This window comes from Mirounga angustirostris, unplaced genomic scaffold, assembly GCF_029215605.1.
Source record: "Mirounga angustirostris isolate CCGP_5_RB_7025 unplaced genomic scaffold, mMirAng1.0.hap1 SCAF_17, whole genome shotgun sequence".
Classification (NCBI taxonomy): Eukaryota; Metazoa; Chordata; class Mammalia; order Carnivora; family Phocidae; genus Mirounga; species Mirounga angustirostris.
In genome coordinates, this window is record NW_026991725.1 from 50,760,199 (window position 1) to 50,786,979 (window position 26,781).

The window sequence follows — 26,781 nt, forward strand, 5'->3', positions numbered from 1 at the left end:
CTTCTTGGTCAGGAGCCGATGAGAGTAAAGGCTTACGTAGCCCCACGCAATCCCAAAGAACCTGACGGGTCACAGGTCCGCCAAAACCAAGTAGGTTCCAAGAGGCTTCCAGGATAGAAAATCCGGTGTCACACAGCGTATCTGGGTCTCTCTTTGCAGATTTAAGAAGATAATTCCGATCCCAGAGCAGAGCATGGTCCAGATGCTGTGCCACCTTCTCGAATGTCTCCTGGCCGAGGAGGACATCCCTGCGGACTGCCCCAAGGAAACCTACGAGCTGTATTTTGTGTTTGCTGCCATCTGGGCTTTCGGCGGAGCAATGGTCCAGGATCAGGTAAGAGGACGTGCCGTGGTTAACACGTGCAAGCCCACGGTGGCAAAAACCGATCTTCCAGCAAAGATTTGGAAAAAGAGGACAGCTAAATGTCAGAATTAACATGAAGGCATCAAACTATTTTGTTATCCATCCGTCGCTCAGCTAAAGACGTCAGCCTCCCGAGAAGGGCCTCTTGGAGCGAGACAGATGAGCTCTGGCTATATTTTGAGCTACTGCTTTAGGAGTTGGTAACATATCCTGATTTCTTGGAGACTTGCAGGTTTTCAGAACAAACGGTGATATAGGTCCACTACTTTGCAAGGTGATGTGTGTTTGCTAGAATGACGCTGTGTTATAGAAGCTTTAGAGGGAGGAATCCCTTTAGCATTCCATGACAAGCACAGATGCCTCTGTACCAGGCCAGAGTTAACCAGCTCTTCTCCATTCCCCAAAACACCGAGCTGTCCACAGAAGCGTGGACCAAAGGTTAATTGACATCTAGGGGTAAGAAACCAGATCAGTGTTTATATCACGGTTTTGGCTGCTGTAGCCTCAGGTATGGGGGTAGGGATGTTGGCTTGGAATATCTTGGCACGCTATTCCCTAACCCTTCCAACATCCCCAGGCTTTTTCTTTTCTTTAAAAGATTTTGTGAATTTATTTGAGTGAGAGAGAGTGAGCACGAATGGGAGCAGGGGGCAAGCAAGGGGCTTAACCGACGGAGCCACCCAGGCGCCCCTCCCCAGACTTTTTCTTGGCTTAGTTTCCTCCAAATTAAAAGTTCTTTATCTGGAAACATCCTATTCGAGGTTAGGCAAGCCAGCCTTGGACAGCCGACTCCAGCTATCAGGCAGTCCCATACGGGCTGAAGGCACGGACTCTGGATTCGAATCGTAACTTTGCCACTTAGTATCTGGGGGATGTTGGGCAAACTGCTTCATCTCTCTCCACCTTACCGCCCACCTGGGTACGAAGGCAATGAGGGTGCTAACAGCAGTGTCCAGTTTCTAAGGCCATTGTAAGGATTACAGGAAGGGATACTGTTCTGATCGTCCGTGAAAGATGCGTGCAAAGCTCTTAAAATTGTGCTGGTGCACATACATCCTTATTAGTAGTCATCTCGTGCCAGAAATACTCAGTTTCATAGCAAGTACTTGGCACCCCGCTCATCGCAAGGGATCAAACCAAGCTGCGGTGCATGGAGAGTTAGGATTTACTCTTTCTGGTCTGGGTTGATTGAAGGCTCTTTCGAGGAGAGAGTTAGAAAGTTTCAGCCTCCCAGGGCAAAGCCATGTTCTAGAATCCAAAATGGCAGTGAGCCGGGAGAATGAATTTAGAATGAAACAATTAATTTCTTGTCCGTTTTCACAGGCCCTGGGCGTTAGCATCCATCCTACCTCCCTTCCCTCCCTGACATGCTCTTTGGTGCTCCACATTCAGAAAGCAGCTCTCACAAGTTCCTGGGACGTGTACCTCTCCCCGTCTCCAGAGCCAGAGCCAGACGCTGGGCGGGGGCGGGGGGATGCCCAAACTGGGAGTGAGGCGTCTGAGAATTTCACACTGCCTCTTGCAGTCTTTGCAGCGTCTCCATGGACTGTTTCTTTGACAGCTTTCCATTTCCCCTTTGAGGCAAGGAATCCAGCAGGATGGACGAGGCCTCACTGAAATACCGAGATCCAGAAGGCATAGATTATTGCCTTCCATCAAATGCATGCCCTGACCTTTCAGTGGCTCACATGTCAAATAGCAACCACTGCTGGGCTTCTCCCCCATGTTGGTGCTTAGCAGGTAGTGGGGGACCAGGACGAAGACACTTGGTCAATTTTTCTATCGCAGTATACATTTAAATCCACTCAACTCTTTTTAAAAGCCCGGCAGAAAGCATCCCTCCAGGTGTCCTGGGCTCTGGAGCACTCAGAGCCATAGGCCGCCATGCTAGCACATGGGGAGGGGACAAGGGAGAAAGCTTTTAGCAGCAGGGAAGGCCCAAGACCCCGACACAAGCTGCAGTCAAGCCAAACCCCAGAAAGAGTGCCGTAAGTAGAAAAACAGGAGGCTGGCCAAAATATTCACATCAGGAACTGCGGTAGTGCTGGTGTTTGTGAGGCTGTCATTAAAGCAAAGGAGAAATTCAATACGCAACCCATACCCGAGTAGAAGCTCCGAAAGAAAAAGGAGGTTCTCACTAAATACTTTGCTGGGATCCTGGGAAATGGTCTCTCAGAAGCAAGTGATGTCTCAGAGAGCACCAGCTCGGGGGACCAAACACCTGAGTCCAACTCGCAGCACCTCCGTGTGCTTCTGGAGGCCATCCTTTTCAGTTTTTGTCTTTTCATATATCAAATAGGAGCCGTCTATACTAGCCAGGGTAGCTTGGAGCATGGTAAGCATCAGGTGAGGCGATTTTACAGCCCAAACTCTTCTGCAGTATACAGATGCACCTCAGTGTCGTCAAGTTCAAAGGGCAGGAACGGGGGCCACAGGACTGTCCAAATCCAAAGGCGATGGGGGTGTCCGAAGGGGCCTCTTCATGAAGGTCACTGCTGAAGAGACACCTAAGGAACTGAACCAAGAAAGTGCTGCTGGGGGCGCCTGGGTGGCTCAGTCGGTTAAGCGACTGCCTTCGGCTCAGGTCATGATCCTGGAGTCCCAGGATCGAGTCCCGCATCGGGCTCCCTGCTCGGCGGGGGGTCTGCTTCTCCCTCTGACCCTCCTCCCTCTCGTGCTCTCTCTCATTCTCTCTCTCTCAAATAAATAAATAAAATCTTTAGGACAAAAAAAAAAAAGAAAGTAAGTGCTGCTGGTTGACTCAGCAGAGGTGACCTTGTCTTTGGTGTCCAGTTATAGTGGAGGTGAGGTCAAGTGCCGGATACTGGGGAGGAGCTAGTGCTGGTGCAGCCTGGACGGTGGTGTGGCTGGTTCACTGACTGAGGGGCTCAAGGTGGAATTGGAGGTGGGGAAAGGAGAAGATTCACAAAGCCTCCTTTGTTCTAGAGGTGGCCTCTGCCTCGGATTTTCCATAGGAATCTAGAACCAGGTTTTTTCTAGGAAGTTAAAAGTCTTGAAGGATTTTATCCATGAGCTAAAAATGGGGGGTTTTCCAAGGCTTCTGATTGCAGCGCCCAATATTGAGAAGGTAGAGCACCCCCTCATCTGAAGTCAGATCAGAAGAAGAACAGCAAACAAATCTGTCCTTCTCTTAGGGCTTGTTTCTGTTCTCATTTGAAAGCAAAAGAATTTAAAAAAAAAAAAAGCACTCAAAAAAACGAAAAAATAATAAAGCAAAAGAATTCAATCCTACTTATCCAGTAGGCAACAGAACGAGGAGTTCCATTTCCTACAAGTCCAGATTCACTGCCACACATCCAGTTTCCCCATCTGTCTAGCCTTCAAATTCTATCTTTGTCCTGCCCTTCAGGAACATTTCCTAAAGTGCCCAATCCAGGGGCCCCTGGGTGGCTCAGTCGGTTAAGCGTCTGCCTTCGGCTTAGGTCATGATCCCAGAGTCCCAGAATTGAGCCCCGCATCAGGCTCCCTGCTCGGTGGGGAGTCTGCTTCTCCCTCTCCCTTTGCCCCTCCCTCCACTCGTGCTCGCTCTCTCTCTCTCTCTCTCTAATAAATAAATAAAATCTTAAAAAATAAAATGCCCAATCTGGGTCTCTTTTTAGGTTTTCCTTTTGGGGATTTTTCCTAGGTCTATCTGTTCAAAGAATGGGCTTATTGCCAGTAGTAAGCAGGTGTGTTATGGGGGACGTATGTGTGTGCATGCATGTGCATACATGTTGTGTGTTTCAGCTTGGACACAATGAGATTTGAGTCCGCTGGATGCCCAGCCCTATCCTGAGGGCCTCGTGATCTAATATGTATGCATGTAAATTGTATGTCTCTACCTATTCCTTCTATCAGCAAGACCAGTATAGCTTTATCTCTGCTGCTCCTACATTTTAGAAATTTTAGCTCTCGAAGGGACCTTAGAAGTCCTCTTTCTAGGATGCTCATTTTACAGATGAGGGGACTGAGGCTCTTCTCACCCCACCACCCATGCCCCCAGATGTCAACAGCCACCATGTTATTCATTCCATCCCTGACTGCCACCCTGGAATTGCTGAGTCTTGGCAGTCTGGGAGGATGGGGGTCCATCTATCTCTTCGGGAGCTCTTGGCCACGTTTGCCCGTCTTGTGGTTGTGCCCCCCCCCCAGTGTTCTTACACCCCCCTCCCCGCACCCCTCGAGGACTCTCAGATGCACAGTGCTGGGGCAGCTAATCCACGTGGTCAAGCGGTGCCGCTGGGCCTTGTCAGGGCTGATCACCCGCTCAGGGCTGGCGCCTGGGCCGCTGGGCCTTGTCAGGCCTGATCACCCACTCAGGGCTGGCCCCTGGGCCGCTGGGCCTTGTCAGGGCTGATCCTGACAGCATCCTTCCCGGAAAGCTGCTCCTTCGGGCAAAGCGTTTCATCTTCCCCACCCTGACCTTCTGCCTGAAGCCAGGGTGGCCTGTCCAGGCTTTGGAAGCTCTGGGCAGCCTCGCCCCCTGACCCGCTTTGTGTTGGCAGCTCGTGGACTACCGGGCGGAGTTCAGCAAGTGGTGGCTGACGGAGTTCAAGACGATCAAGTTCCCCTCCCAGGGAACTATCTTTGACTACTACATAGACCCAGCGACCAAGAAATTTGAGCCTTGGTCCAAGCTCATCCCCCAGTTTGAATTTGACCCCGAGATACCTCTGCAGGTGAGTGTGGCCGAGTGACCGAGGATGTACAATTGCACCAAGGACATTTCGTGGCGGCCCCTATCAGTGTCCCAGCATTTTAGCCTTGCAGGAACCGGTCATCCCCAGCTACATGTCTTCCAAGAGGAAACCCTAGGTGCAAGGAAGCCACAGATCCCCACAAAGACTAAGTAACTTGATTGCCAGACTCCACCGGCATCCTGGGGGGCAGAGCGGGGAGACGGCAGGGCAGAAGGTTCCCAAGCCCAGTAGGGAGGCCGCAGGGAGGAGAGGGGGGCTGCTCTCCCCCGGAGAACGAGGTTACGGAATGGTCTGGCCGTGCATATGAAGGAAGACACTCCTGCCCAAGGTAGCGAGCCGGCACCACCCTGCCTCTGAAATGGTCCAGAATGTTTTTGCCAGGAACCTGTTTCTCCCGTGGGCCCCTGGCCTGCTAACCGGGTTCTCACGCAGGCTTGTTTGGTGCACGCGAGCGAGACCATCCGAGTGTGCTACTTCCTGGAGCGTCTCATGGAGCGGCGGCGGCCGGTCATGCTGGTGGGGACCGCGGGCACAGGCAAGTCGGTGCTGGTGGGGACCAAGCTGGCCAGCCTGGACCCTGAGGAGTACCTGGTGAGGAACGTGCTGTTCAACTACTACACCACGTCGGCGATGCTGCAAGGTGAGGGCCTGGAGCGCCTGGAGGGGAGGGGCGGTGCGGGCGTCTGAGAGGCCACGTGCCCTGACGTGGAAATGGAACAAAGCATCGGGCACCTGTTCCGCCTGACTTCCCCTGCGCCCGCACTCCGCTCTTGCCTCTCCTTTCTTCCTTTCTCCTCCGCAGCACCTCTGTTCCACTCCTCCAGCACCGTGCTTTTCCTCATCCTGTCTCCTGCCTTCCTCCCTGGCCTCTCAAATCCCTCCCAGGCCAGGAGTTCAACCCAGAACGGTGTCCAGTACCTTGATGCCAAAGAGAGCTGACACCCGGTGAAGGATTGCCACAGGCTTGTGGAAGCGTCCTAGAGGTCTTTGCCTTCACCCTTCCTGCCTCGTAGACAGGGAAACTGAGGCTCGGGTAACAGTATGCGATCGCCCAAGGTCACCGTCAAGCAGCAGGGCCGGCGGGGCGCATCCAGTCTTCTGAGCACATGGGGCGTGCTTTTCACTGGGAGCTGATGTGCTGGGCTCCCGAGTGGACTCGGCTCCTCCAGGTGCGGCTTCACGGTCAGAGGCTCCCTGAAAAAGGAGTTTTCCTCTTGCCAGAGTCACTTTCTCCTTGACCCTCACTACCTGTAGGGTCTCCTTGTGTGTAGAAACACCCATCACGTGAACCCTAGAAGCAGCTTCCTTTTCGAGAGGTGCCCAAGCCAAGCTCCTGGCGACAGGAGAGCAATGGCAAGGCCGGGGGGAACCCTGCTCTTACTCCTCACCCTGCAACTTGGCTGTGCTTCCCACGTGAGACCACAGTGCATGCCCACACCTGCATTGCAAAACCACGGACAGTCAGGAATTCCGGGCACTGGAATTTGCACACTGGGAAATAAAAGCCATAGCTTAGTACATGGGAAGTGAGCCCGGCACTTTGCCTGCCCGACATCCAGGCCAGCAGACTTGCAAAACAGGTTTCACTTCAACTTCCTCTTGCTCAGCTTGGACCAGTGTCACTTACCCCATCCTTCCACGGCCCCTCCCAGCAAGAACCCCAGAGTCACCCAGCTTGGTATTGGCAGCATTCCGCATCCCCAACTCCCACAGAGAGAAGAGCTCGCTTCCTGCCATCCTCCTGACTATCCTGCCAGTTCTTCCAGGGTCAGGGGCCCAGCCAGCTCTGGGTGCTGCTGGGGGCCCCGCTGTCTGCTCCCTGCCTCTCAGAGCAGTCAGGCACCCGGAGAGACTCTCCACCTCTCCGTCAAGTGAGCCCCTGGGCTGCATCCCCTGTCATGCTCCTAAATGTTCCATACCGTCCGTCCCAATCCAGCAAGCACCTGTAGTTCGCACATGAATATTAACAAGTAAGACAACTCGAAATGCTAGAGACTCATGTCAGGATTTCACTTGTTTGTCAGTGACGTGAGCATCTTCGGTTTGAATAACAAAAGAATATGCCATGTTTTAAAAAGAAATTTTTTATTATTTGAGAGAAAGAGCACAAGCAGGGGAAGGGGCAGAAGGAGAGGGAGAAGCAGACTCCCCACCGAGCAGGGAGCCCGATGTGGGGGCTCGATCCAGGGATCGACCCTGGGACCCAGGGATCCAGGGATCATGACCTGAGCCGAAGGCAGACGAAGAATATGCCATTTTTTGTGCTCTTCATAATGTAAACAGCTACAGGTATGAGGCACTTAACATGTTTTGTCCACCATTATCTGAAATCTATGTGAGCAACAAAGTCTATCCCAATTTCTGTAGCTTAAATACTCCCCCCGTGACCCATTTCCAGCTGCCGACCAGCAGCCGGTGGTGGTGGCCATGAGCAGACGTCGCATGCCTGGCTGGCTCACGTCTGAACACTGTTTGGTCTACCCACCAGAGTTTCTTGTTCACGGGAAGAGAAGCCTCTGTGCTCATTTGTAAGCCTAGAGTCCAATGACCAGTCAGATGATCAGCCCTCCCCATTCACTGCAATTCTCACGTTACTTATAACTATGCTGATAACAACTGGCAGTTATCAAACACCAAGTATGTGTCAGGTACCAACCTGAGACTGGAATTTTACACATTTTTAAATCCTTTAATCCCGTCCAGCCCCATGAAGTAAGTCCTTGTATCATCCCCATGTTATAGATAAGAACATCAAGGCACAGAGAAGTTAAATAAGCTGCCCTAGGCCACACAGTAAGTGACGGAGCCTGGGTTTGAACCCAGACAGTCCGACTTCAAAGCCTGTGCTTTAACCCTGAGGTTAACACTGCCTCCCTGGCAAGAAAATACTTTGAAAACGGCAATAAGTGTTTGCTATTAGTGCTATAATCATGAGTGGGACCATTCAAGGATTCTGGAGGAGTTGTTTTCTGGAATCCTATTATAAGGATTCTTCATGTAAAAAAAATACTTTAAGTGGAGAATAAGAACTTATAATCAGTGAAAAGGAGATGAGCTGCCTGCACTGCCCAGACCTCTCTCTCTCATTCTGGGCCCCTAACCTGGAGGATTTTCCTCTCCTCTCCTGTTGGAACACAGAGAATTATCCAGAAGCGTCAGACTGCTGTCAGATAGACCCAGGATCATGCTGGCTCCTCGCTGAAGCTGGACACAACATTTCTGTGTCCTGTGAACTCCCCAGTGGCCTCTTGGTCCCACCCAGCCTCCACACTAGGGATGGATGAAGCAGGGATCTCTAACCTCACCCATGCAGAAGCAACTAGGAACTAGGGAGTCACCCAGAGCCGCAGATGAGCCACCATAAACGCCAGAGTCCACACAGCAGAGCTCATACGCTTGATTCTGAAAAAAATGCTGAATTCCCTTACTGGGAACCCCCTGCCTCTTTCTTTGGTCACAATCCAAACAACTTTGTTTCTTTGGCTTCTTAGCCTAAAACATTTTGGAGGCAACAGACTGGCAAGAGAAAGGGTGCCCATGACCCTTAGAAAGGGGGGAGCCAGAAAGCTGGTATCCAAGAGGAAATAGAAAACTTCAAAAAGGAGATGCAAGAACTCCAAGGGTAGCTGCTCTGACCTGGACAAGAGGCAGATTCCCCCACCCACATCCTGACCCCAACCCTCTTTTTGCCTCTTTTTGCAGCTGAGTATTTTCAGTGCTGGTCGTACTTAAGACTCTGTGTAATTACAGAAAGATGGAATGTGTTTTGTGAAGCAGTCTGCTTCAAAGGGCAGGTAGTACCCCCAGACAGATGTGCAAAATGTGCATTTATAACGGGTCTGTGCTGGCAAACGGTGGGAAGTAGCCTAATTATCCATGTGACAGAATGCTAAGCATTATTACAAAGAATGAGGACATTTTGTATGAACAGAGTTGGAACTTTGTCCACAGCTTTGTTGCACGAGAAGAGCAAGACACAGAGTGTATGGTATGCTCCAGAATGTGTCGTGTTTAAAAAGAGAAAGATAAGGAACACGGGGCTCCTGGGTGGCTCAGTCGGGTGAGTGTCCGACTCTTGATCTTGGCTCTGGTCTTGATTTCATGGTCGTGAGTTCGAGCCCCGCCTTGGGCTCTGCCCTGAGGCTGGAGCCTACTTTTTTTTTTTTTTTTTAAGAAAGAACAAACTGAGGGTTGGTGGAGGAAGGTGGGTGTGGGATGGGCTAGATGGATGGTGGGTATTCAGGCAGGCACTTGTGATGAGCCCTGGAGGTTGTGTGTAAGTGATGAATCACTGAATTCCACTCCTGAAACCATCATTGCATTATGCTAATTAGAACTTAAATAAAAATTTGAAGAAAAAAGATAAATAAAAATATTTTATTGGTTATATTGATTATATATGTATACACACACACACAGACACACACACACTCATATATCTATGCTTATATATACTTAGAATAGCTCCAGAAGGACATACAATAAACTGATAATAGCAGGTGCCCCTGGCAGGGGGAACTAGATGCTAAGAGGGAGCTGGAGAATTCCTTAAACTTTTTAAAAATTATGAAATATTTCAAGCATGCAGGAAAGTCCAAAAAATAATATAACAGATGCCCATGTACCCACCGCCCAGATTTCACAGATGTGAACATTTTATCGTTTTGCAGTGAATCTTAGCTTTGCAAATACAGCCAGCACACCACCCCCATCCTCCTTCCTGCCCCTCTTCGACTGAGTCCTAAAGCTGATGTGTATCATTCCAAACTTAAACCTTTTTTTAAGTTTTTAAATTCCATTTAACACATGGTGTAATACTAGTTTCAAGTGTACAGTAGAGTGATTCACCACTTCTGTACACCCCCCGGGTGCTCATCACAAGTGCATGCCTTACTCCCCATCACCTAGTTCACCCATCCCCACTTCCTACCACCCTTGTGGTGACCATGAGTTTGTTTTCTGCAGTTAAGAGTCTGTTTCTTGATTTCTTTCTCTCCCCCCCCCCACTTTGCTTGTTTGTTTTGTTTCTTAAATTCCACATATGAATGAAATCATACGGTCTTTGTCTTTCTCTGCCTTATATCACTTAGCCTTATGCTCTCTAGCTCCATCCATGTCTTTGCAAATGGCAAGATTTCATTCTTTTTTATGGCCAAGTAATATTCCATTGTATATACACCACATCTTTATCCATTCATCAGTTGATGGACCCTTGGGCTGTTTCCATAGTTTGGCTATTGTAGATAATGATGCTAAAAACATTGGGGTGCATGTATCCCTTTGAATCAGTATTTTTGTATCCTTTGGGTAAATACCTAGTAATGCAATTGCTGAATCTTGAGTAGTTCTGTTTTTGAGGAACCTCCATGTTCTTTTCCACAGTGGTTGCACCAGTTTGCATTCCCACCAACAGTGGATTCTTTTTTCTCCACATCCTCGCCAACACCGGTTGTTTCTTGTGTTGTTGATTTTAGCCATGCTGACAGGTGTGAAGTGATAGCTCATTGTGGTTTTGATTTGTATTTCCCTGATGATCAGTGATGCCGAGCAAAATGGATGAAAGACCCAAATGCGAGACCTGAAACCATAAGAATCCTAGACGAGAACATAGATAGTAACCTCTTCGACATCAGCCAAAGCAACTTCTCTCTAGATATGTCTCCTAAGGCAAGGAAAACAAAAGCAAAAATAAACTACTGGGACTACATCAAAATAAAAAGCTTCTGCACAGAGAAGGAAATAATCAACAAAACTAAAAGGCAACCTATGGAATGAGAGAAGATATTTGCAAATGATATATCTGATAAAGGGATAGTATCCAAAATATATAAAGAACTTATACAACTCAACACCCAAAAAACAAATAATCCAATTAAAAAGTAAGCAGAAGATATGACTAGACATTTTTCCAAAGACATCCAGATGGCAAACAGACACATGAAAAGATGCAAATTTACACTTGTAGTACATATATGTACCCACAAAAATGCACAATGTTGTGTCATAGTTACATTTTAAATATATATCACACTAACTTCCTTTAGCAACTTTTTAAATCATTGCCTATTTTGATACATGTAGCTCTATCTCATTGGTTTTCACTGCTGCACAGGATTCCATTGTGTGAATAAATCACAACCTATTTATCCATTTTCCGACTAAAGGTAGTAAATTTTTTTTACATTTTCCCTTTAAAAAAAAAATCATTGAGTTATAATTGACATACAACACATGGCACATACTAAATTATACAATTTGATAAGTTTTGAAATATTTACACACCCATGATACCATCACTACAGTTGAAATAATGAGCATATCCGTCACCTCTGAAAGTTCCTTCGCCCCCCTTACCCTTCCACCCTGCCCATGCCTAGGCAACCACTGATCTATTTCTGTCACAGTAGGTTAGTTTGCATTTTCTAGAATTGTCTATAATGGAATTACAATATGCACTCCTTTTTTTTTTTTTAAAGATTTTATTTATTTGACAGAGAGAGACACAGCGAGAGAGGGAACACAAGCAGGGGGAGTGGGAGAGGGAGAAGCAGGCTTCCCGTGGAGCAGGGAGCCGGATGCGGGGCTCAATCCCAGGACCCTGGGATCATGACCTGAGCCGAAGGCAGACACCCAACGACTGAGCCACCCAGGCGCCCCAATATGCACTCCTTTTTGTCTGGCTTTTTTCACTCAGCATGATTTTAAGATTTGCCCATGTTGTTGAGCGGATCAACAGTTCATTCTTTTTGTTCTCAAATAGCAAGATAAAGTATGTAAAAGACTCAGAATGGGTCCTAACGTGCAATAAGGGCTTAGTAAATGGAATCTATTATTATAATAATATCAAATCTGGGTGCCTGGGGATCCTGGAGAGCTGTTATTTCCTGATATGGGCACTAACTCTCCCCTTCATCTTTTGAATGGGATCATCTTTTGAATTGGTCCTGGGATCGAGCCCTGCATCAGGCTCCCTGCTCCATGGGAAGCCTGCTTCTCCCTCTCCCACTCCCCCTGCTTGTGTTCCCTCTCTCGCTGTGTCACTCTCTGTCAAATAAATAAAATCTTTAAAAATAATAATAATAATAATAATAATATCAAATCCTTCTTGAATTTAAGGGTCTATAAATACTATGTAATAATTTCGAAGCCCTACTGCCAAAACAAAAGGAACCCAAGCAAAAGAGGTGGTTTGGGGAGCTTAACTTCAACTATACTAAAGGACATAAAGGACATGCTTTATGTAATGTTTATACCGTGCCAAACCTTGGGCTGAGGGTCTTACCCCTTTGGTTCATTTAACCCTCCCTATCCAATGAGACAGTGTCACTAACGCCTTTGCCTGCATGCAGCAGAAAATCTGACAGTAATAACATGAACAGATATTTTTTCATGCAACAAGAAATCTTGAGGTTGGCAGTTGCTAATGCTAAATCAATGGCTCAATGATATCAATGTTATAATATCTATTCTCTTAGCTGCTCCCTCAGGGTGGCAGAATGGCTGCAGCTCCAGCCATCACATCTGCATTCCAAATGGAAAAAAGAAAAAGATGAAGGGGAGAGTCAGTGCCCATATCAGGAAATAACAGCTCTCCAGGATTCCCAATGATTTGGAACACGGCCAACTTGGAAATGGTATCCATCACAGATCCGATAGTCTCCGTTTTTGCGAGATGAGAAAAATGAGGCTTACAGGTGTTGACGTCCCTGAAAGTCACACAATGAGTTAATAGCCAAGCTGTCTTTTATTTCATCGAGCTATAGCCGACTTCTGCTTTGATAAGACTGTAAGTCATGCTTCTCGCTTTCCATAATAGAATGCCAACTTTGCTCCCATTCATCTGATATCTAGAGCACATGGATATCTTTCCCTTTGATAGTAAATAAAATAGGCCCTTCAGGTAGTCACTAAAACGTCAGATTTCTATTGACCTCTCTCCAACAGCTGCCCAAAGCACTGATTTAGAATGCTGACACCTCATGCTGAGGGAGGCAGGGACCCACGCACATCCCCATTCCCCCAGCTTCTGCAACCCCCGCAAACCCATTGCATTGCTTTCATTCCCTTTCCTGTGTTACAATGTAATGATTCACCCTTGGGCTTTGTTGAGGGTTAGGATGATAAAAGATCATTTTAAATTACTTTTATATCTCCTGTTGAAGATCATGCCCATTCTGAAACCTAGTATTCCTTTTGTAAGTATCCTTAATACATGCCCTTTAGAATTTAGCTCCTGGAAAATTTTTGTTCATACAAAGTGAGGGGCGGATTTGTTCCAGTAATCCAGGATGACGTGGTTGCTGTAATTAAACACAGATTTAGTTCTGAGATTTCAGGTAGGCAGTTCATAAAGGACAGCGTGCAGTACATTTTTATTTGGTTACAATAAGGGTGTCATCCTAGATGATGGGTCCAAATACGTTTCTTTTCCTGTATTATTTTGGAATCCCTGTTTAGTCTCTTAATTGGTCTGCTTTTATGTCTTCAAATACTTGAAGCCTCTTCTCATTCTTTTAGAAAATATAAGTAATTTTTAAAACTAAAGGAATTTGCAGTGACCCACAGACAGGATGGTCTAGAAAGAGAGAAAGGAGAAGCAAAGAAATGGACTGAGTCATCGATGGGCTTGTATTTGCAGCATAACGAGAGGAGGCTAAAGATGATGCTCTTCACAATTCGGAATTCTCTTACCATCCACCTGTGATTTAAATTATTAGTTGAACAAATATTTGAGTGCTTAACTGCACTAATTAGATAGGAATTCAGGCATCAAATCTTCATGTAATATGACTCTCCATAACCTATTCAGTAGAAGTTTGAGGTTGGACAGGACCAGAAAAGATCTGATCAGACTCTCGACCTCAAAGGAGCTTCATCACACTTCTATCATTACAGGTAGTCAGCTCTTGTCCACCTGACTTGCTGTCTTTCCAAAAGGAGATGACACGAAATGAAATCATGAAAGATATGTCACCTCATGGGTAGGACACTCCGCTCGGGATGAGCAAAGGTAGTTTCAGAGTATAAAAAAATGGAATACAACATATGTTTCAGACAACAGAGAAACCATCCCATAAATTTTGGTACCTCCAAATTATGGAACACAGTGCAGCAATTAAAATCATGTTTTAGGAGAATATGTTATATAATGTTTACAATACGTGGATTGCATATGTGTGTGTGTGTTTGTGCACAGACAGAATATGCGGTATAATTCTGATTTTGTAAAGGAAAAATTGAACAGAGTGAATAGACTGGGATAAAATGCACCAAAATATTGAAACTAATGGCTCCTGAGAGGTGATCAAATCCCAGATAATTGTCACTTTCATCATTATGATTTTCTGTGTTTTTTAATCTTTATATCATGAATATGTATTCTTTTTACAATCATGCAGAGCATGTTACATTTGGAAAGAATAAACTGCAAAGCCCTTCCAATAATAATGGAAATGTCTTAACACATGAAAAAATTAGATGATGTGGAAAGAAAAGAGTTTCAAGAAAAGGAAAATCGGTACGAAGTCAGACCTCATTAACTGCTAATGATCTCTGTTAAAAATGTGGTCAGGCAGTGAGTTCACCAAACTGGGGCATTGTCAAGGGCAGAAACCATGTCTTGAGAGTATTCAAATGGTTCACAGTACTGACTACGCCAGGTGACCCGGGTTAGAGTCCTGGCTTGGCTACTTAGCAGCTATAGGACCTGGGATAGAGCCCCTGATTTTCTCTAAGCCTCAGTTTTCTTGTTTGTTCAAAGATTTTTAATATGGGGTAGGGCTGCTCTGAGGAGTCCGTGATAACATGCCTGCCAGGGACCCCATACAGGGCCGTGTCTTTAGTGATGCATCACGGATGAATGGACACCCAAGCTCTGAGTTCAGAGACCAGAGGAATCTATGGGGCAGGAATGGCCAGGGCAGCCCTAAACAGGGAATGGGCGTGAGGGCTTCCAAGGGCTCTCTCCCTGAGTGATGTATGAAAGAGGCATTAGGATCAGTATCTACAGACCTGGATTAATTTCAGCAAGGCATGCAACCTGCCTTAGCCTTGTTTTCTGTTTTGTTTTGTTTTATTTTGTTTTGGGTTTTTTTTTTGCTTAGTCTTTATTTTATTTTATTATGTTACATTAGTCACCATACAATACATCATTAGTTTTTGATGTAGCGTTCCATGTTTCATTGGTTTGGTATAACACCCAGTGCTCCATGCAGTACATGTCCTCCTTAATACCCATCACCAGGCTAACCCATCCCCCCACGCCCCCTCCCCTCTAACGTCCTCAGTTTGTTTCTCAGAGTCCATAGTCTCTCATGTTTCAACTCTCCCTCCGATTTCCCCCCCTTCATTTTTCCCTTCTCCTAATGTCCTCCATGCTATTCCTTATGTTCCACAAATAAGTGAAACCATATGATAATTGACTTTCTCTGCTTGACTTATTTCACTTAGCATAATCTCCTCCAATCCCATCCATGTGGATGTAAAAGTTGGGTATTCATCCTTACTGATGGCTGAGTACTATTCCATTCCGTATATACGGACCACATCTTCTTTATCCATTCATCTGTTGAAGGGCATCTCAGCTCTCTCCACAGTTTGGCTATTGCAGACAATTCTGCTATGAACATTGGGGTGCATATGGCCCTTCTTTTCACTACGTCTGTGTCTTTGGGGTAAATACCCAGGAGTGCAATTGCTGGGTCATAGGGTAGCTCTATTTTTAAATTTTTGGGGAACCTCCACACTGTTTTCCAAAGTGGCTCTACCAACTTGCATTCCCACCAACAGTGTAAGAGGGTTCCCCTTTCTCCACAACCTTGCCAACATTTGTTGTTTCTTGCCTTGTCAATTTTTGCCATTCTAACTGGTGTAAGGTGGTATCTCCATATGGTTTTGATTTGAATTTCTCTGATGGCTAATAATGATGAACATTTTTTCAGGTGTGTGTTAGCCATTGGTATGTCTTCTTTGGAGAAGTGTCTGTTCATGTCTTCTGCTCTGTTTTCTTAGTTACAAAATGGTGATGATGTATCTTTCTTTGCCATTCATGGGGTTTGTCATAAAATTCATTCATTCATTTCTTAAATGTCTTTTGAACACTCTGCTGTGTGCTAGATAATGTTCTAGGTGCTGGGGTTAGGACAGTGAGAAAGAGACTGATTCCTGTTCTTGCGGAGTTTATAGTGTGGAGGGGGTAATATAATACATAAGATAAATATGTAGAACATAGAGCATTTTAAGTGAAATTTTAAGAACAATGAAGCAGGCACAGGGAATTGGGGGTGAGGGGTTAACTTTGGCCCTTGTGCAGGGCAGGGCTCACTGAGAAATGGCATTTGAGCAGATAAATGCCTGATGGAAATGAGGGCACAAGCTGGGCTGGCCTTTGGGAGAAAGGACTGCAGGCAGGGGCATCAGCCAGAGCAAAGGCCCTGTGGCAGCGAGAATAGCAGAGCAGGACGGCTGGAGCAGAGAGAGTGGACAGGGGAACATCAGAGAGAAAAACATAGACACAGGTTTGTGGACGTACCCAGACTGGCTTTTGCCCCAGGCAAGATGGGATGCCCCGGGTGAGTTTTAAGCAGGAGACTGGCATAATCTGATTCACATCTTGCAAGGGGACTCCTGTCTGCTCTTTTGAGCAGGGAGGCCATTTGGGAGGATGTCGTAGCTAGCAGGTGAGAGCCGATGGGCAAAGGGTGGTCACGGTGGAGACAGTGAAATGAGAACAGATGGGAACCCACTTTGAAACTGAAATTACTCCTCGAATGCACAGTGGTGTTGAAATATTGCAGAAGGGACCATGTGAATAAAAGCAGAGGGCAGCTAATGTAGGACATGGCTACCAGCGGAATGGGAGGCCGGTCCATGTGGAGAAGTTGGGTAAGATGGAGCAGATGGAGGTGCCCAGGTGGCTCAGTCAGTTAAGCGTCCAGCCCTTGATCTCAGGGTTGTGAGATCAAGCCCTGCATCAGGCTCTGTGCTCAGTGGGGAGTCTGCTTGAGATTCTGTCTCTCCCTCCCTGTCTCTCCCCCCAGCCCCAACTTGTGCTTGCTCGTGCGCTCACACTCTCTAAATCAATCAATCAGTCAATCAATCTTAAAAAAAAGATGGAGCAGATGAACTCCAGGCCCAGGTATGGGCTTGACTGTCAGGACTTGTTTACAACAAGGCAGAACCCAGAAGTATGAGGGGAGGATCATAGTTCTTTATACTTCTCGCATGTTGAGCGCCTTCACCACCAACCTGTTTGCTAACACTGAGATCCACCTCTGTTTCTCCAGTTCTGCCTGGAAACAATCACTTAACTCCCATGCCATCCGAGATGTGACTTGGAGCAGAGCTTGGTCACGGAGGGATCAAAAATGTGTATGCCTGGGCGCCTGGGTGGCTCAGTTGGTTAAGCGACTGCCTTCGGCTCAGGTCATGATCCTGGAGTCCCGGGATCGAGTCCCACATCGGGCTCCCTGCTCGGCAGGGAGTCTGCTTCTCCCTCTGACCCTCCTCCCTCTCATGTACTCTCTCTCTCATTCTCTCTCTCAAATAAATAAATAAAATCTAAAAAAAAAAAAAAAATGTGTATGCCTTTCTTGAGGGAGTCCTCCCTCCCTGGAGGATTCAACATCATCCTTTTGGGATGACCCAGTGCCTTCCAAGCCCACTTCTTGCTAACTGACATGCTTTTCTCCTCAACAATCCTTTAGAAGCATAAAGAGTTTAATCAACCCAAATTAGAGGGGTCTGCCTCATTCCAGGGGTTGTTTTAAATATCACTGCTCTGGGGAGAACAGAAACAAGTCTTCCCAAGAGGAGAATTTCCTACTAGAAGGACTGTTCTCAAAAACATGTCCTTGGCAGCCCATTAATTATATTTCATTTTGACGGATCTCAAATATAGTTGTTATATCTTTAGGGGGAAAAAGGTGTTGGGTGATTAATTGGTTGATAGGGTATGTTAATTGGATGCTAATTAAATTTAAATCCGATTCATATTTGAAACACTTAATTTAACTCAGGACCAGAAAATTAGAATATTCAGGCTTCTTGAAGGAACTTGTCTTCCTATCTGTCACCTCCAAATGTCTATTGACACTTTCTCCTTGTTTACAAACTTGTTTTTCAAGAGAAGGAATCAGATGGTTCTTAGAGCTTCCAGCTGTAATAAGAAGTGTCAGTTCTCCCAATACATATTTAACTGCTTTATTGAAAAAAAAAAAAGTACATAGATCTCCACTCCATTACTTAAGGTTGTTCTCAACAAGTCCCATCAGGCTGGGCAGCGGTGTTGTGTGAAGGGACGATTCCAGAAGAGAGTCTGTAGCTAAGTCTCCAGAAAGGCACGGAGTTGCTCTGCAAGGAGCCTGATGATAACCTGAAGGCAGCGGAAGAGCCTTTCACGGTGCTGGAAACTTCTGGGAAATTCTCTGAGGGCTGTTGTTCTTATTCCCCCTCAGGGAAAACCCCAGGAGGTGAACTCTCTGAGACCTCTGCTGACAAACTATCCAGTAGATCCTGTCGTATCCCCCAGGTGTGGAAGGGGCCCCCACCCACCCCGATGTGGGAGCCCCAGCCTCCGTGCTTCTGTACTGTTTGACCTAGAGGCAGGTCTACCCAGGATCCAGTTATTTGTAGATTTCCTTGAGGGTAGAGTCCCAGGCCTCGAGACCATGAAGGTTTCTTCTTTTTCTACTCCATAAGCCAAGAAAACTGGGGACCACAAGTATGATAGACGGAGCCTGGGCTCTGAAATTTAACTGCTCCAGATCTGTATCCTGGCTTCACCCTAGAAAAGTGCCTTTGTTCTTCTGAGCCTGTGTCCTCATCTGTAAAATGGGAATGATCATACTATTGCACTGATGTTGCACAGATTCAATGAGGTCATATGCATTTGTAAGGACCTGACACAGGGCACGTTGTAAGGTGTTGAACGCCTGGTCAATGCAGTCACCCTCACTACCAGCTGGTTCCCGGCACCACCGCTGGTCCTGTAGAATGTCCTGGATCTGGTAGTAACTGCTGCTGTTTGTAGGCAGGTGCATGCTGCACCATTGTTTGTCCTTGACACCTGTTCTTTCTCAGTGCTGGCATCTGAGGTTTGAACCTCCCTCCCTCACTAACTGGCTCCTCTCTTCAGCTGTCCTGGAAAAGCCTCTAGAAAAGAAGGCTGGCAGAAATTATGGCCCCCCAGGCAACAAGAAGCTTATCTATTTCATCGATGACATGAACATGCCCGAGGTGGACGCCTACGGGACTGTGCAGCCCCACACCATCATCCGGCAGCATCTGGACTATGGCCACTGGTAAGAGCATGCATGCAAAGGGCCTGGGGCCCACGGGACGGTGGGGGGGGGCGGGCTGAAGGCAGGGCTGAGGGCTGTTCCACTGGAGCCACAAACCACAGTGGAGTGCTGGTGCCAGATGAGAATCCCCACGGCAAATCACATTCCTCACGGGACTCTGTTTCCTGGGGAGGTCTTCAGACAGGGGCATTAATGCCTACGTGGGAAGTCTCATCTAAGGGGGAAAAAAACCCCTACTTTTTTCTTCAATATTCATCTCAAAAGTTGCCTTCTCCAAACCCCCAGAGCAGAATTAACCACTCTTGTCCATCACTGTGGTCCCGTAGCCCCGAGCAGGTACTGGAGTGAGAACAGCCAACACGCTACGGAGCGTGCAGATGTCTGCAGGCCTTAACAGCCTTTGTCTCTTTCGGAACAACTCACAGGGTCTGACATGTCTCTTGAGACAGCATAATTGTTCATGGCAAAAAGTCTGAACTTGTCAGAAAAAAAAAAAAAAAAATCTGTGATTGGAGACCACTTTGGCTCACCTTCCTGCCCCACACTGAGTGAGTTGCTGAGAAAGTGGTCAGTGTGAAGAGGGAGCTCAGAGAGATTGATGGTTGTGATGGTGACCTGAGTTGCCTTTCAGTCATTCCTCACGTCTTTGTGGGATGCCTGCCAGACACCACCATCCGCAGTAGGCACACCAGCACCTGGACTGTTCTGGAACCCTTCAGCCCTGCACACAAGTGTTACGGCAGACTCATGGTCTGATGGACTTAGGTGGGCAGTAGAAGCTCTCTGGAAATCCTGCCCTGATACTTTGACATGTTTGCATTTCCACTCTCAGCAATGGCTATTTCATACCTCCTGTCTGTCCGCAAGCTTCCCACCCCACTTGCGCTGGTGACCACGGGCGCCATCTTTGTTTCTTGCTTCCACATCTGTACAACTTATTTGCTTCCCCCTGCGTCCCTTTCTCCCTGGTCCTGACACACCTTCCCTGAAGCTGAACCATCACCAGCTTCTTGCTTCTGTTCTCTCCCACCTCCTGCGTTAACTGCCCCTCAAGTCCTGAATGGTTCCTTCTCCTCAATATTGAGACTCACCTAGATTTCCTCTATTGTGTTCAGAAACATCATTTTCTAATTATTGGCCTGTTCTCTCTCCCTACAAAGCCAAATTTCTCTGCTCTGTTTCCACTTCACCACCTTCCCCATCACTGCTCACCCCACCACCTGGTTTCTGTTTCTTCCACTTTACCGAACTATTGTTCTTGCTCACCCCCTAACTCTATTTTTATGTAAGATCTAACAGACCCATTGGGTTGGATCGCTGTCTTTCTTCTTCTCTCTACAGCACTGGACATGGTTGACTGCTCTCTCCTTTTGGAAATACTGACTTACTTTGCCTTCTGGGGTACCATACATCCTGGATTTCTACCCTACCCCTTAGTCCATCTTTATGGTTTCTTTCTCCTACGCTATTCCTGTAGATGTTGGAACCCTCAGGATTTGGGCCTAAGCTCTTGTCCTTTTTCAATCTCTACCAATGGATCTGGGCTTTTTTTTTTTTAAATAAGTATTTTATTTATTGATTTAACTGACAGAGAACTAGAGAAAGAACACAAGCAGGGGGAGTGGGAGAGGGAGAAGCAGGCTTCCCCCTGAGCAGGGAGCTGGATGCGGGGCTCGATCCCAGGACCTTGGGATCATGACCTGAGCCGAAGGCAGCCGCTTAACTGACTGAGCCACCCAGGCACCCCTCTGGACTTTTTTTTTAACCACCCACACACATGAATGATAGGACACATCCCACCTCACCTTGAAAAGGCACTTACCTGCCTGGACCCTCACCCATCTGTCACTGTGGTTTCTGCCTGTTCCAGGTATGATCAGAGCAAGCTGTCCCTGAAGGAGATCAGGAATGTCCAGTATGTTTCCTGTATGAACCCCACCGCAGGCAGCTTCACCATCAACCCACGGCTTCAGGTATGGGAGAGCTGAGGTCCTGAATCCTGAATAAATTCTATCTTACCAGAATGGATATCACTCAATGACAAGTAATCATTGGCCCTCCCCCCGTTCAGCCTCTGAGAGTGACAAATCATACAGGATGCTGATTTGCATGTCTAGGGGGACAAAGATACTCCTAGACCCAGAACCATGAAGCTTTTTGAGCTGGAAGGGGTCATGGAGTCCATCTGATTTTGCTCATTCTTCAGAGTAGGGAAACTTCAGAGAGATGAAATGACTCTCCTAAGGTCCTGTGGATCTTCAGTATCAAATACTTGTTGGGACTCAGATGCTCTGAGTTCAAGTTCTGTTCTCTTCCTACTACTTGCTGACATCTTCGACTAAAGGCCCCAAGCCTGTTACTCCTCCAGACATTTAGATTCAACCCAAGTTTAGGTTCAGTGTGAAAAATGTGACCAGATTATAGAATCCAAAGCCCTTCTAAGAATTCCTCATTATTTTATCCAAATCCCCAGAAGGCGATTTTGACTCTAACTCATGCTCTTAACTCACATGCCTGTTCCCCTGGGCAGCGTCATTTCAGCGTGTTCGTCCTCTCCTTCCCGGGAGCAGATGCCCTGGCCTCCATCTACGGCACCATCTTGACTCAGCACCTAACGTTTGGACACTTCCCAGCGGCCCTGCAGAAATCCAGCCCCCAGCTCATCAATCTGGCCCTGACCTTCCACCAGAAAATTGCCACCACGTTCCTACCCACAGCGATCAAATTCCACTACGTTTTCAACCTCAGAGACTTTGCCAACATTTTCCAGGTGAGTCCCATCTGCTCAGAGATGCCCCAGAAGGCTTAGTGATGGTCTGGTCCCTTCCACTCTTAGTAAAACAGTAGTTAATGCCAAACTCTTAGGCAAAGGCACAGTTCATATGGAGTCATGAGCATAATAAAAGGTAAACAGGGTGCCATGGGATCCACGAGGAAGGACGTCAACCAGATAGAGTTATGTTTGCCAATGACAAATGCGTCATTTCCCAGGACGCATTTCTGAATTGATTCCTTTGGGTTGGAGAAGGCTTGGCATCTTGAAGAAAATGTTATGTAATGATTCCAGCATGCCTTGGAAGGAATGCAGAGAAAACTATTTTGGGGCGCCTGGGTGGCTCAGTTGGTTAAGCGACTGCCTTCGGCTCAGGTCATGATCCTGGAGTCCCAGGATCGAGTCCCGCATCGGGCTCCCTGCTCAGCAGGGAGTCTGCTTCTCCCTCTGACCCTCCCCCCTTTCATGTGCTCTCTCTCTCTCTCTCTCTCATTCTCTCTCTCAAATAAATAAATAAAATCTTTAAAAAAAAATTAAAAAAAATAAACTATTTTGTAGGCCCTGTTGATATACCCATTGTTCTTGGGATCAAAAAGAATGTCCCTGAGTCATGCAGGATAGATCCACTTCCTGAAGAAAGCCATGTCATAATATTCTTGAGATACCATCTGCCAGCCCCTGGGAGCCCTCTGTTTTAAAATTTCAGGTTCCTTTCCAGGCCACAGCCATTTGAGATTCTTCCACCTGCTCCTCTGAATGGTGATGGCCTGTCTCTGCCCGTTGCTTTCCGTTGCTTGACACTCCATGGCCACAACGTCCAGAGGGCAATGCGGCAAAGCCCAGCCCCCTCTTCCTCTTGGTCATACACACCATCCTCACAGGGTGGAGTCCACACCTTTCCCCTCCTGGACAGGAATCTGCAGAAACTGTTTTTCAGAGAGACTCCTCCCCCAGAGGGCCCTGGGCAAGGATAGAGGGGAGGATGCCTTTTACACCAAGCAGAGGCCACACCTGTTGGGGAATGTCAGTCGGCATGATCAGGGAGTGAGGTGGACCCACCACAGTGAGCACATGTATTTGGATTTCATTACCCAGGGCACATTACCTGTGCAGGTAGAATTCCGGGGAACCTCAGACTAGCAAAGGTCCAGACCGTGAGGATACAGGGCCTGCAGGGTCCAGCCAAGACTTTTGGTTGTAAAGAGCAGAAATCCCCCAAACATTAGTTCAGAGACCTAACAACTGTGTTCCAGAATGGCTGAACCTAACGGTGGAGACACCAAGCCCCACCTGAGGGCATGTCTTTGAGAACCCACCTAAGCTGGCTCAGGACAGCCCTCCTGGGTCATGTACCTCCTAAACATTAACTCTGCTAAAAATGAGGAGAAACAGAGACCCCCAGGGATTCTATAGATTTTCCTGAGAGCACACAGCCAGCCAGTGAAGGAACTGGAGCAAGAATCCGGGTCTTTGGTTTCCTGGCCAGGCCCTCCATCCTCCACACCATTCTGTCAGCAAGAAAGACTCCACTCGAAGCCTGTGAAGCCTGAAGATTGTAGCCTTGAGGCCAGGACGATAGCAAAGTTTGTGCATGCCCACTCTCATCTCTCATCTTGAGTATTAACGGAGAAAGATCTCTGTATCACACACCCCCTCTCTGAAATCTCAATGCAGCTTGATGGGGGGGGGGTCGCCTTCTGCATTTCCCAAATGCAAAAAGGGAGTTAACATCAGTGGAGCAAATGCACATTGCTCATAGGGCAGAGCTGAAGGGAGGAGGGCATTAAGTTTCCTCTACCAGAAGCATCCAGCTCTTGCCCGGACAGACGCTTTGTCACCCGCACATCCTGAAATGTATACTCATGACAACCCTTTGGGTTGCACATTATTATCCCAATTTAAGAGAGGCTCGGGGAAGTTACCAGCTAGGTGACAGCATGAATGGTCATGATGGCCCGTGTCTTTGCCTGACTCGGGCAGGCTGAGTGGCAGTGCCCTGGGCTTTCTGCAGCTGGCCAGCTGTCAGCCACCTGCCACAAGGGTGGGTGGGGAAAATGCATCCCTCCCTGGAGCGCCTGCCTCCCTGCAACCACACAGCCCCCTCCCCTCCTCCTCCAGAGGGCAGTTTCAGGCTCAGAGCTTGACCACAGCTTTCCCTGCCTGCCTCCCCGCCTCCTTGTCCGAAGGCCTGATGGAAGCATGAGTGGGTGGTTAAATGCCTGCCGGAAGACAAGCGTTGCCTAAACACGCTGCTTTCCTCCATCCAGTTTGACCCAAGGCTCAGTAATTCAGACCTTCTCTGCACTCCCCTCACTGTCCTGATCAGGACATGATCTGATAGAGCTCCGAGTAGCAGAAATCATTAACCGCTCCCATCTCAGTGTGACTCGTAACTAAAGTGGTACAGAGTCTGTGCTTGGTGTGCTCACATTGACTCAGCCCTTAACTGCCAGGCATCCTGAGCGTTTGGCTTTCCCGGGGTTATAAGCTCCAAGTGATAGTGCACCTCACTGTGAAGGATAGTCCAAGAAGTTGGGGTTCCTGGTGGGTGCTTCTTCCTGCCCTCTGCATCTGGTTCCTGCCTGATACCTAGGAGAGCCGAGGAGGGAGGCGGAGACATGGGTATGGGTGGGGCCAAAGGGACCTAATGGAATTTCTTTCTTTTGCAAAAATAAACTTTTATCAGAGTATAACATACATGTAGGAAAGGACACGAGTCATAAGCTCACAGCTTGGTTAATTATCACAAAGTCATCACACCTACGTAACCACGAGAAAGATTTTAGATCTTCAGATCGAGAAACAGAGCATTCCCACATCCCTAAAGCTCTTCCCTTTTTCTCCCTTCCATTTGGTTTTTCTTTCCCTCCCAGAGGTAAATACTGTCTGGACTTCTAACACCCTAAGCTCTTTTGGCCTATTTTTGAACGTTATCAAAATAGAATCCTATGACAAATATTATTTTGTAGCTTTGTTTAATATTATGTTTATACACACATATACAATCATGTTATTGGTAAAGAATACTAGTGATAGTAATTTCTTTCTTTCCAATCCTTTAATCTTATAATTTCTTTTTCTTGTCTTATTGTGCTGGCTACAACTGCCAGTACGAGGTTGAAGAGAAGTTGTATGAGTGGCCTCTTGATGCATTCCTAATTTTAGAGGGAAGGGCTTGTAATAGTTGACCATTAAGTGTTTTGCTTACTATAGGTTTGGGGGGATGCTTTTTGACAGATTAAGAAAATTTCTTCCTGTTTATAGTCTCCTAAGAGTTTTAACCATGAATGTATGTTGAAACTTAACAAATGATTTTTCTGTTGCTCTTGAAATAATTATATCAAATTTTTTCTCATTGTTTCTAGAAATATGATAAATTACATTGATTAGTTTTGAGTCTTAGATCACCCTTGCATTCCTAAAATCAACCCAACTTAATTGCTACATGTTGAGCCTTTTATATTTTGCTGGATTCCATTTTCTATTTTTTAATACACTTCTTGCAACTCTATTAATAAGATGGCCCTATAATTTTCCTTTCCTCATAAAATGCATTGGGAATGGTCCCTCTTTTTCTACTCCCTGGAAGCTTTTGTAAAACATTGTAGTGAGCCTTCCTTAAATGTCAGAAGAATTTACTGCTGAAACAATCTGAAGTTTTTTGAGGAAGATCGTAAGTTATGAGTTCAATTTCTTTGTACACATTAGCCAACTCAGATTTTCTATTTCTTCGTATGTCAGTTGTGGTATGATATTGATGTTCTCAATTTCTAATTTATTGGCATATAATCATTTATAATGACCTGTGGTTATCTTTTAGATACCTGTTGTATCTGAGATTATGTCTTCTTTCTTCTACTGGATATTGATTATTTGTGTCTTTTCTGATTTTCTCTTTTTCTCTTTTATCAGCCTTACTAAGGAGTTATCAGTTGTGCTAATCTTTTCAAAGAAACTGAAAAATATACTAATATTATAGGCTTTTTTTTGCTTTATTTGCTATCTCTATTTGATAACTGCTTTTACATTATTAATAATTGCTCTTTTCTTTATAATCACTTTCCTCACACTTTTAGGTTTGAGGTTCTCCTTTTGCTAACCTCCATGACATGGCTATTTGTGTTATCGATCATCAGCCTTTTGGCTCTTCTAAAACATTCATTTGAAGGCTATGAATTTATCACTAATTATGCCATACCCTTATCATGCAAACTTTCCTATGTTGTATTTTTATTATCATTCACTTCATAGTATTTCTTAATTTCCCCTATGGTTTCTCCTTTAACCCATGGGATATTTGGAAGTATAGCTTTATTTTTTAAAATTGAGAGATTTTCTAGCTATCCTTCTCTTACTGATGCTCAGCTTACGTCCACTGTTGTCAGAAAATATACTCAATTATTTTATTCATTTGAAATTTGTTGAGATCTGCTTTATGTCCCAAGATTTGACTGATGTGCACTTCTTAAATAGTGCATTCTTCAGGTGCTGAGTGTAGTTGAATCAATATGCCAATTAGGTCAAGCTTGTAAATCATGTCATTGAAATATTTTATATCCTTACTGATTTTTTTGACGACTTGTTTTGCCAGTTCTGTCAGTTTCTTAAAAAGGTGTGATTGTGCGATTGTGGACATGTCCTTTC

At 46.3% G+C, this 26,781-nt stretch overlaps 1 protein-coding gene across 1 annotated transcript in view; it reads left to right on the forward strand.

The window, feature by feature from the left end:
* DNAH9 (dynein axonemal heavy chain 9) overlaps window positions 1–26,781 on the forward strand; it is a 336,543-nt gene that overhangs the window by 151,847 nt on the left and 157,915 nt on the right. The window contains exons 36-41 of the mRNA XM_064583354.1: window positions 160–334; window positions 4,870–5,043; window positions 5,497–5,704; window positions 19,199–19,364; window positions 21,235–21,337; window positions 21,895–22,134. Coding sequence (XP_064439424.1) covers window positions 160–334; window positions 4,870–5,043; window positions 5,497–5,704; window positions 19,199–19,364; window positions 21,235–21,337; window positions 21,895–22,134 — 1,066 coding nt within the window. The remainder of the gene's footprint in view (window positions 1–159; window positions 335–4,869; window positions 5,044–5,496; window positions 5,705–19,198; window positions 19,365–21,234; window positions 21,338–21,894; window positions 22,135–26,781) is intronic.